Source organism: Ochotona princeps, chromosome 3 (assembly GCF_030435755.1).
Source record: "Ochotona princeps isolate mOchPri1 chromosome 3, mOchPri1.hap1, whole genome shotgun sequence".
NCBI classification, from domain to species: domain Eukaryota; kingdom Metazoa; phylum Chordata; class Mammalia; order Lagomorpha; family Ochotonidae; genus Ochotona; species Ochotona princeps.
In genome coordinates, this window is record NC_080834.1 from 117,821,823 (window position 1) to 117,834,017 (window position 12,195).

The 12,195-nt window shown below is 41.7% G+C and overlaps 1 protein-coding gene across 1 annotated transcript in view; it reads left to right on the forward strand.

Annotated features, from left to right (window-relative positions):
* LOC131479844 (contactin-associated protein-like 5) overlaps positions 1-12,195 on the forward strand; it is a 556,228-nt gene that overhangs the window by 230,145 nt on the left and 313,888 nt on the right. The window contains exon 6 of the mRNA XM_058661311.1: positions 2,572-2,756. Coding sequence (XP_058517294.1) covers positions 2,572-2,756 — 185 coding nt within the window. The remainder of the gene's footprint in view (positions 1-2,571; positions 2,757-12,195) is intronic.

The window sequence follows — 12,195 nt, forward strand, 5'->3', positions numbered from 1 at the left end:
GTATGGAATACGGCTAGATCCCAGATCAGAACCAGGAAGAAGGGAGAAATTCCATGTAGATCCAGGAGTAAACTTAAAATACATTCAAAATAACAACCAGGTAGATCCAAGAATAAAATCCTTATAATGTCGGCTGAATCATCCAAATAGTTCCAGACACGTAGGCAGGTAGATCCAGGAAGAAAACCAAAGAAGCTCCAGGAAAAAACATTACATCCACGAATCGAATCAGAATAGATCCACAAACGGAATGCAGGCAAATCCAGGAATAAATTTCAGGCATCCAGGAAACAATACACAGAGCTCCAGGAAAATTATGCAGGATAATCCAGATATGGAATACGGCTAACTCTCAGATATAAAACCAGAAAGCAGCCGGAATAAATTCCATGTAGTTCCAGGAATAAACTCCAAATACATCCACAGAACCAACCAGGTTTATCCACGAATAAAATCCTTGTAATCTTGGTTGTATAATCCAAACAGACCCAGACACTGTAGGCAGTTAGATCCAGGAAGTAAACCAAAGGAGACAGCAGGGAAAAATTAGATCCACGAATCAAATCAGGATAGATCCACAAATGGAATACAGGCCGATGCAGGCATCAATTTCAGGCATCCAGGAAACAATAAACGGAGCTGCAGGAAAATTAGGCTCAATAATCTAGGTATGGAATACAGCTAGATTCCAGAATCAAAACCAGGCAGATGCAGGAATAAATTCCACGTAGATCCAAGTAAAAATTCCAGGTAGATACAAGTATAAACTCCAGATAGATTCCCGAGTAGTTCAAATAGTTTCAGAAATATCAACCAGGTAATTCCACAATAAAATCCTTTTAGTCTCTGTATATTATCCCCATAGATACAGACATTTTATTCAGGTAATTCCAGAAATGAAATGCAGGTGTATCCAGGATGCTCTAGGAAAAGATCAATGTAGATCCATTGATGGTATCAATATAGATCCACAAAAGGTAATGCATTTAGATCCAGGAATAAATTTTAGGTATCTTGGAATATAATACCTAGAGCTCCAGGGAAAGAATGCATGATAATCCCGGTTGGAATGCAGTAGATCCCAGAATAAAAACCATGCAGTGACTGTTTAAATTGGATTTTAATCCATTAATGAATTCCACGTAAATTTAGGAATAAACTCCATGTAGATCCTGGAGTTAAATTCTTGCAAATCCAAGAATTGAAACTTGATACATTTAGTACAAGTAGATTCAGATATAATACCGAGGTAAGTTCAGCTATGGAATGCAGATGTTTACTGGAAATACAGGTATACCCAGAAATAGAGAGAAGTACATCCAGGAATGAAATTCAGATTCCAGGAAAAAAATCCAGGATGATCCAGTGTGCAATGCAGGTATATCCCATACTAAAATCCAGGGTGATCCAGAAATCCAACCCGTATATTCCTTGTTATGTAAGTAGAAATATCCAGAAATATTATGCAGGTAGATTTTGAATTACATATCCAGGTTACAATCCATACAGTTCTAAGAATGGAATCTTGATTGACCCAGGTGTATAATCTAAGTAGATTCAGCTATAAAACCCAGGTTATGGATTGCATGTGGATCGTGGAAACAATTCCTGGTAGATCCATGGATAAAATAAAGGTAGATTCAAGAATGGAATCCAGGTAGACACAGGAATAAAACCCTGTACATTCAGAAATGAAATACACAAAGTTTTTTTGAAAAATGTGCAGGTTGATTCATGTATGACTTGCAGATAGATTCCAGAATAAATCCAGGTAAATCCAGGAATAAAATCCAGATACATCCTGGAAAGAAAAACAGGTATTTCCAGGAATAAAATCTCTGTAGTCTCAGGTATATAATCTAGATAGATCCAGATACATTGTATGGCACATAGATGCAGGGAGACAAGTGTTTCTTCTCTCTGTTTTTGTTTAAGCTCAAGGGCCTTGACAAGGACCCCTGTCCTGAACTCTGGTCATTCCTGGATAAGGGGATGAGAGAAGGAAGACAGTGAGCTATCGGTGTCTCTGCAGTTCATGTAGAAGCCCTACACTGAGCTGTATGCCTCAATATGACTATTGTAGCAAACTAACTGAGGGCGCGTCTCTCTCTCTCTCTCTCTCTCTCTCTCTCTCACACACACACACACTTACTGATTTCTTTCTGTATCTCAAATAAATGATACATTTTTAATTAAATTGTTCAAGTCCTGAAAGCGCATCATTTCATCTTAGGAAGGGAGTGAAAGCATCAGTTCAGCTATTCAATGTGGACCCTGTCTGTGTGCTAAGCATTAGTCCCTCACAACTCTACGAAACAAGTTCCATTCATCTGTTATAGAAAGCTTATGCTGATACCCCAAAGATAATTTGCTATTGTATTTCTGGTAAGCCTGCATTTTGAAAGCAACTCTTCGCCATGAGGTCAGCTCATGTGAAATTCTCCTCCTGCAATGTTACATTTTCTATAGAAAACCTTGAATTTTTGAATCATTTTGCTTGTAATGCTTCCAATTAGGGATGCTCATCTGGCCACATTCAAAACTGCCTTCTGCCTCTTTGCCCTATCATAGATGACAGTACGGCCAGGCTCCGCACCAGCCCACCTTCAGCCACCTTGGGCAGCCTTCTCGACGACCAGCACTGGCACTCAGTCCTGATTGAGCGGGTGGGAAAGCAGGTGAACTTCACCGTGGACAGGCACACACAGCACTTCTGGTCCAAGGGTGCAGCAGACTCCTTGGACATTGACTATGAGGTGAGTTGATGCTCCCTGCACATCCCCAGGCTGCTTGAGGGAGAGCAGGAAATGAACAAACAAAAAGATCTCAAAAGATAAAATATAAATTGTAAACAGAACAGGTAAAAGAAGGGGTGGGGTACCAAAGTGCCTGTGTCTGGGTCTCATCTCCCCATCCTCAGTGCTTCATGGTCAAATAGGGATAGGGTCCCTTTAGAACCCTGGCAGTGTGGTAGGGACATACACAGGAGATATAGCCAAACTCTGAGTAGGTTAAAGGAGCAGGTCTCCTTTTCACTGCTTTGGCCTTTGCTCTGTCCTATGTCCATGCCCAATCATTCCCTCCTAGAACAACAACTTCAGTTAGCTGGGGTAATCTCCCGGAATCTGCAATTTGCAGTATAAACTCTTATCCTTCACTCTCACCCCCCATTCAGATGTTTGATTTGTAAAGACAGAGTTGTTGTTTTTGGTTTGGTTTAGTTTGGTTTGGGTTGGTTTGGTTTGGTTTGGTTTCCTGCCCTGTTGCAGAAGTGGCTTAAAAAATAAAAAAAGCCCAGCTCTAGAAACTGACAGCTAAGAGTAATTCCTGTGGATATACGAAATATATAGTCTGCCCCTACAGTCCACTGAGCGTTGGGCTGAGGAACACTCAACACAGCTCACCAAGCCCCTATGCCAGACTTGGGGGACAGTGGTTACAGCTCAATAGCTGAGGGCAGACTACAGGCAGTGAAGCCCTGGGCACTGGCGGGATGCAGAGAACAGGATCTCAGCCCAGAAAGATGCCTTCCAGAAGGTTCTGCTACTCTTGGGAGGTCCTGGAGTGGAACATGATGAAGACATGCCAGCACACGGCGATTTTGATGCCTGGCATTCTGGAGTTTAGAGTGTTCAAAACAGTCAGCTCCGTGATGTGCTGCCGTCAGCTTGTACTCTTCCTGAGGAACAAAGAGTGAATTTCCAGGAATTTCATGCTAGACAGTAAAGACAACCATGATTTCAAAAAACCTCTAGGCCATACAGATTTGTGAACAATTTAAAATGTAATATAAATCCACTGACTTTTGGTTATTTTATAATATTATATTTAATTGATTTATTTCTATCTACATTCATAATTATTTTCGAGGCTTTAAATATTCTATCTGTTGGTCGGAATTCTCTCAACTGTGTGGCTACAGAATATCTCTTCCCAGTTAAAAGGCTCAGGGTGTCCCTTCAATACTTTGAAATTCACCACAGTGAAAGTCTTTACAAACTGATATGGATAAGCCTCAAAATCTGAGAGTTTGCTTAGTAAATCAACAGATGTCAGCACGCTAAAAGCCTGACTTAGAGCTTGTTTATCTACACTGTGTGGTTAGAACTAATCTATATTTTTGTAATATCTGTATTTTTGTAACTAATCTTGTATTTTTTGTTGGTTTCTTAAGGAAATTTTCTAATAATCAAAAAAAATGTGACATAGATAATTCAGAAAAAACCAACAGTGATTCTACATGTTATTATTATTTGCAAACTATACAAGATGCATTGCTTAGATCAGAAAGTGATGTGTGTGTGTGTGTCAGAGAGAGAGAGAGAGAGAGAGAGAGAGAGAGAGAGAGAGAGAGATCCTGAACAGTCTGTTTTTACATAATTGCAGCATATTGTGTGATGTAGTGAGCAAAAACACCAAATAAGAGTGAGGTGATAAGGCTGGTACTATGACCTAGCAGTTAAAGTCCTCACAATGACTGCACCAGGATTCCATATGGGTGCCAGTTCTAATCCTGCTTCCCATCCAGCTCCCTGCTTGTGGCCTGGAAAAACAGTCGAGGATGGCCCAAAGCCTTGGGTCCTTGCACCTGCATGGGAGACCCAGAGAAGCTCCCGGCTCCCGGCTTCAGATTGATGCAGCACTGGCCATTGTGGTCACTTGGGGAGTGAATCATCAGATGGAAGATCCTTCTCTCTCCTCCTCTCTGTTAATCTGATGTTGCAATCAAAATAAATAAATCTTAAAAAAAAAAAAAAGAGTGAGAGTGAGGTGATAGTCATGTGAGCCAGGTTAAAGAACTTGAATTATGATGGACAAGGCACCACTCAGAAGCTGTTTTGCAGGATGGTGACATGGCTAGTTTCATGCTTTGGACTAGCACTTTTTTAGGCCTGTTCAGGACCAGGACCAGTCCAAGGCTTAGTCCTTGGAAAGTTGAACAAAATGAAAGTTATCCGACCCACTCAGACGTGTGAGTCAGACACTTGGGGATAGGGCTCAGCATTCTCTCTACTAGAAGACCCTGGCTGACAGTCTGCTTTCCAATGGCTGAGAACCAGGATGTCCAGCAGAGACATGGTAGGGTCTTGGCAACCTGGATTCTATGGCTTGCAGAGAAGGAAAAAAGGGGCTGTTGAAAGAAGAAACCCTGCCAAACAGGAACTGCAATCACTTGCTTGATTACATAACAGAACGATGGTGATGGGTATAGAAGCAGTGAAAAAACTGGTACCCAAGAGGTTTTAATCTGTTATGAGCTCTGAAAAGGATCTATTCTTTGAATCCAAACATTAGCATAGGATACTCTGGATAACATACACCATTTATTAACTTCTAGGAAGGGTTTGTTATTCTTTGATGCAGAACCTAAGAGAATAGGTAGATTTTTTTTTTTTTTAGCTTCTGAAAACTAGAAGCCGAGGAATATCAACTACTTTATTAAATGTTTATTTGATTTTAAAAGAAAAAACCACCTAATGTATTAAGATTATTTCAAAGGAAACAGATTTCTTTCATGAACGCGAAGAATCATAAAATCATTAAGTTTCTCCATCTCCCTTAAATGTTGTCTCTCTAAGGCTCTGGCCAACTTGTAAGTTGCCTCTCTATGGTTTCATATGAATAGGGTCTGTATTAGATCACAGTTAGTGACATAAAATGTAATGTCAGCATTGAGGGAAATATAATCCAATAATGTTTCAATTGATGAAGTTGAAGATGCTGTCTTGAAGGCATACCCGTATGTTTTGTTGCCTTTAACAAACAAGCTTGGCACTTGCCTCTGAGCAGCTCTGTTTTAAAGATGCCAGACCTTTGCCATATGGTGTGCCCAGCTTTCGCTGATGATCATAAAAGAAGACAAGTTAACTGTAAAGGCAGCGAGACATGCTGGTTGTGCTGGAAGACAAGCTTTAGCGGTCAAGAGGTGTTAACGGCTGCAGCGGTGAGAAGGCTACCCTGTGCTAACTGTCGCGCACGCGACTCTGGCACGTGCCCACCACGGGACAGCAGGAAGTGCTTGCGCCTGAGGCCGATGCGCTGGTACCTACACACGCCCCACGTGAGCTCTGTGCCTTTGTCTCAACCTTGGGCTGCTGCCATGACCTGCCTGACCGTGCTTCTCAAGCTGCACCATGGCAGAGCACTTCAGGCTCCCGTTGCCCTTCATGGAGGTGGGGCACTTGTGCAAGGGACCCAGGTGGTGGTCACTGAGCCTGCCCTTTCCTTGGACATGCAACTTGAAGGACTTTGTCACCTGGGTCTCCAAGTTCCAGTTCGAGCAGCGCGTGATCCAGTACAATGAGGAGCACCATGAGTTCCATCTAGAAACCCAATGGGTCCTTCCTGCTGTCACGTCTGCGTTTTACAGATAGGGAAACCGAGGCCCACTTCAGGATGCTGCTAGTGTGCTGCTCCAGCTAATGGCTTCAGAGGTGGGGCCTGCAGAGCAGTGGAAGGTATGTGGATCGCACAGAGGATATGTCGCTGGGTCCCGGGTTCTTTAAGAACATGACCAAAAGTATCTGCAATTTTCCCAACATGTTCTTAGATCTCAGACTCTTTATATGGAATTGACCGTGCCTGGGACAGAGGTAGGGAGCAGGTATTGTACGTCAAATGTTGGTGGGGGCTGAGAAGCTTAGACAGTTTCCAGTGACAGAAACTGTGTGCTTACGGAAGAACTTTGGCACAGGGCAGAATTGCCTTCTCTTTCTGTTGTGGTGGCTGTTACCTTCAATTTCCCTTCAATTTCCCTTCAATTTCCCTTCAATTTCCTTAACGGGAATTCTGATTCTGGTTGTGCTTTGGCTCTTCACCATTGAGAAATTCAGCTCAAGTTTAAATAAAATAAGTGAGACTTGAATCTCCATTGTCCCGTCACTCATTTAAAGAAAAAAAAAAGTTTCACTAACGCATGAAGCGTCCTGCTCCTTAGTAGGCACAAACAAACAAACAAAAACAAATTAAACAACTGCTCTCTAGCTTGATTTTTACACTTGATCTTACCAAAGGTCCGGGAAGCAGTTTTAGCATAATTTTTGTCAAGATTTGCATTATATCTTCTGAAATGGTGGTAATGTTGGTATATTATTTTTTTACATGCCATGTGTTTCAGAGATTTTGCTTCAAATATTAAGCTGCAGTAATAATTTATAATGGTTGATGATTCATCTGTTCACCAAGGATTAACCATTCATACATCATTTTGCCATTTTAATCTTTTGATTTTGAATATCTTTTTTTTTTCTGAGACAATGACTTCAGCAGCCCATATTTATGATGTCATACTAATCCCGGATGGCTTTAAGACATTGGCTTCAGGGTTTTTCTTAATATTGTGCTAAAAGTGTCCACTTGGGCATCATCTTCCATCAAGATCTCCACCAGAGGCCCAGTATGGTTATGTAAGACCTCAGGAAAGCAAGTAGGCAGATCCAGGCTTCATGGAACAGGCTTCACAGAGCAGACATTCCTCAGAGAACTATAGTAAAACAAAGTTTGTCCCAGGTCGAAGAGATACATCCTGTCCAGGTCTAGGAGTTACACCCTGTCCCAGATCTAAATGCACCCAGTCCTCTGCTCCTGTCATTTCCCTGGTACTCATCCACAAAGAAGGCCACAGTGTTTCAGCCAATTCACAAGGAACTCTAGAGAAAAGATTGCCCAGATTAGGCTGAAACAGGCAGGGGCTAAGCCTATTTTCTACAGCAATCAGAAGCAGCAGACAGAATGACAATGTGAGAAACAATCTAATCATAAAATGGCATTGATCATTTTTTCCGTAATCACTAAATGCAATAAAAACAGACCAGAAGAATTTACACATGAGACTGAATACAGGAGGAAGAGATCCCTGGAAGCCATTTCAGAAGCAGCCTTCTTGGTTTAGGATATTCACATAACAATACTTTTTCTCTAATTTTCCAAAAATGACATTTTACATGTCTGTAGCTTTCTGTGTTATAGATGAAAAATCAAATCTAGGTTTATTTCTTTTTGTAAGATTGTTAGTTAGATTCTAACCAGAAAATAGGCAGTGATCTGCATACTTCAAATAGAATGCACTGGGAATTTGGCGCAGTGGTTAAGAACTGTGTTTGGATGCTTGCATTGCATACTCAAGTACTCATTCTGAGTTCCAGGTAGTCTGCTTCTGACACAGTTGCCTGTCACTGAACATTCTGGAAGGCAGCAGTGATGGCTCAAGCGATTGGCTCTCCGACATCCATTGTGAGAGACCTGCATTAAGTCCCTACCTCCTAGCCTCAGCTTTGTCTCTTCCCTGGCTGATGTGTATTTGGGCAATGAACCAGTTGCTCACATGCACGTTCTCTCTCTCTTTCTCTCTCTTTCTTTCTCTGTCTCAGGTTTATTTACTTCATTTGAAAGGAAGACAGAGAAAGAGAGGAGAGGACATTATTTCTTATTTGCTGGTTCACTTCCCTAATGCCTGCAACAGCTGTGGTTTGACTAGTCCCAGCAACCACAACGTAGTTCAGAGCTCCTACCTGGGAGGCAGAGACCTGTCCCCTTGAGACTTCACCTGCTGTGTCCAAAGTGTAAATTAGCAAGAATCTGAACTTGAAAGCAGAGCTGAGACCAACCAGATATTCCAACAGGAGATGTGGGCCATTCAGAGTCTTCAATGTAGCACCAAGTACCCACCTCTGAGATAATATTGGAAAGTACATTTTATGGGAGACATATACAGAACAGGGTGTCTAAAGATCCCACAAAATGGGAAAAAAAAACAAGCAATTGAGAAAATATGATACTGCAGGAAATGATCTGTGCAAATAATGGAAGAACTAGCACCAAAAGTTAGATAGTGAGGGAAATCTGGAGACTAGCAATAGCAGGTAATTCTTACTACACATAAGTTCAAATGTCAGAAGAAAAAAAGTGATGCTCACGGGCACCCAGGTGTCAGGGTCATCTGGCAGAAGTGTGTCTGGTAGGATTTACAGTTATAGGGGAGCTGTGCCTGTTACCAAAGATGTGACCTGAGGCAGCGAGGAAGGTGGAGACATGTCCTGTTATCTCTTGTCCTCTGCCTCCCCCTCCAGCTTGCCACCAGTGCCTCTCCTTGTGCAAAGCCAGCTGAAAGCCACAATGTGGTTTTAGCTATTCAGACATTTATAGGTTAGGAATGGATGGATTTCTCCATGATAGAGTCTGCTTTTAAAAATTTATATGTGTGTGTATGCATGTGTTTGTATGTATGTATGCATGTATATGCATGCATGCACGTATTTGACAGGCATTATTAAGGAAGAATAGGACGACACTAAGACGGACATGAAGGCAGAGAGAAATCCCAGCTTCTAGTTCATTCCTCAAAGGTACAAAGCAGGCCAGGTTGGGCCAGGCTGGGCCAGGCTGAGGTTTGGACCTGGGAATTCAGCGCTGGTCTAGCTATAAGTGGTTAGCACAGCTGGGTTTTTAACCCAGGTACTTGAAAGGGGATGCAGGGACAACAGAGGCATGTTAATCAATCCCCAAGTGCCTGCTCCTCCTTAAGCACATTGAATATGCAAACTGTAATCTTTCTTCAAATCAGGGAAGATTTCTTAATTTATTTCCGTCTTTTTTTCCATTTCTTAGATTAACTTTTGGATCCCTTTTTTCCCTTTTGTTTAGCTACTGTGATTTCTTCCTGTTAATATTTTTGTCCTCTGCTGAAAAATATTTCTTGGGTCCAGCGATGTGGCCTAACAGGTAAAATCCTCGCCTTGAACGCACCCGGATCCCATATGGGTGCTGGTTCCATTCCCACCAGCCCTGCTTCCCATCCAGCTCCCTGCCCATGGCCTGGGAAAGCAGTGGAAGACGGCCCAAAGCTTTGGGACCCTGCACCCGCGTGGGAGACCTGGGAGAATTTCCTGGCTCCTGGCTTCAGATCAGCGAAACAGTAGTCAAGGGTCACATGGGGAGTGAAGCATTGGATGGAAAAACTTCCGCTGTGTTTCCTCCTCTCTCTATATCTAGTATTGCAACAGAAATAAAATAATCCTAAAAAAATAGAGAGAAAGAAAGACATTTCTTCCACCTGACCATCCAGATGACTGATTTGGTTTTCTCATGCAGCTGGCGCACTGCATGTTTAAAGTCTAAACTCATTTTTTTTTCTAGTTCTTCAAGGTCCTTCTGGTATTCTAATCACCCACACATGAGAGCTGTCTGTCACTTTCTGCTATGGTTTTGCCTGACAGACATGTAAATGACACACAGGATGTTCCTGGCACTGTTCTAACATTTTATAATACGCCTTGCTAATAGTCGTTTGATAATTCTGACTCTCCTTACTATTCCACATCAAGAGAAGTCACCTGTCTAGTAGCACAATCTGGCTTCCTCCATCTAGGCAAAAATGGCCATTAATGGATCATTTTTCTTTGCTTCCTCCTGATTTTGTACCTTTAGAATTTGTGCCATGCTGTAAGGATTATCTGATCTGTGGTATTACGTGAGTGTTGGACAACTATGTTTTTTTCTCTTGTCTGTCAGAAGTAAACTATTGGAAGGTGACAAGTCATTCTTACGCCTTTCTGAGGCAAGGGGGAAGGCTCTGCGCCCAAAGTATCCCTGAGTATGACAATCCCTTCTGGTCACAAGGGCTAATAGAATTTCAAGCCAGCAAAATAGCTTTCCTTTTCAAGAGTATAATTATGCATTTATACATTATTTTCAAAAAGCATTTAGCTTAGCAATTCTCATTTATGAACAAAACAAACAGCTTTTGGAACAGCCTTTTTCAAAAATCTCTTAGGTGTTTTTAAGTCACCAAGTGTCTAGAGTTACATCTTGGTCTTAGTAATCTGAATAAACCATACCTATATTTAACTATTAGACTTTAGCTATAATGGGTACAATAGGTCTGCTGGAAACTAGAAAGTAAAGCATCTATGTTTAGAAGTATGCAACCCTGAGCAAGTCGAGACAACTGGATCTCAGATAGCCTGTGAAATCACCTGTAGGATTTCACACACTCTTGTACTTTTTAGACCTCAGGGTATACCCATGATGACTGACAACACCCCAATCAGATGGTCACTTAGATTAGGGAGGAGAACTTGAGGAATGTACATATCAACAATGAGAGGTAGTATACCAATAATCGATTTGTTCATCTAGCAGGTGCCTTTCCTTGGTCTATTAGTTCCTGTTTCCCTGCCTGGGGGAGAAAGCACCTCCTTTTGATCTGTTATCTAAACCTGAGGACTAAGGAGGTTCTCCCCTGCAAATTTTCTTTTTTTGAAGATTTATTTGTTTCTACTGGAAAGGCAGATACATATAGAGAGAAAGATCCTCCGTCCGATGGCTCACTCCCCAAGCGGCCGCAACAGCTGGAGGTGAGTCACTCCAAAGCCAGGAGCCTGTTCCGTGTCTCTCACATGGGTGCAAGGTCCCAAGGCCCCGGGCCACCCTCAACCACCTTCCCAAGCCACAGACAGGGAGCTGGACGGGAGGCAGAGCCACAGGTGTTAGAACTGGCACCCATATGGGATCCTGGCACGTTCAAAGCGAGGACTTCAGCTACTAGGCTACCGCGCCGTGTGCTTTAACTGCTAAGCTATCGCACCAGACCCCTCCCTGCAAATTTTCAGATATTTACTAGCATTCCCATGTGTGCACACTTAATTCTAATGTCAGCACACATTAGGTATTAATGTTAAACACTTAAACAATGTTCTAATAATATCTTAAAAGTATAGACAATTATACATATAAAACTTACAAAAGTCATTTCTCAACATGCTTAAGCCTTTAGGGATTTTGACCCAGCTTTTCCTTTCCATTCTATGATAGGCATACTTCTGTAGGACAAAATATTCTACAAGCAATGCTCTTCCTTAATAATCTGCTAATTTTCTTGATTTACATTTTGCAACAATCATGTGCAATGCCAAATGCATACATTCTCTAAATAAAAGCATACCAAAATTTAAATACAATTGCTTTAAGCAATTTTCAACCATTTCTCCCAGTTTGTGGAAACACATTTTAACACAAACCCGCCTCAAAACTGGAAGTGGCACCTTTTTCAAATGACCTTTCTCTCAACTTGGCTGTTGTCTTAAGAGGCTCCCTAAGAATTTACTGAAGCTAGTTAGCAGGTTTAGTTATCAATAAGATGGAAATAACTTAAAAGGAGATGTTAAAACACTGTTGTTCTTCACAAGGAATCAGACT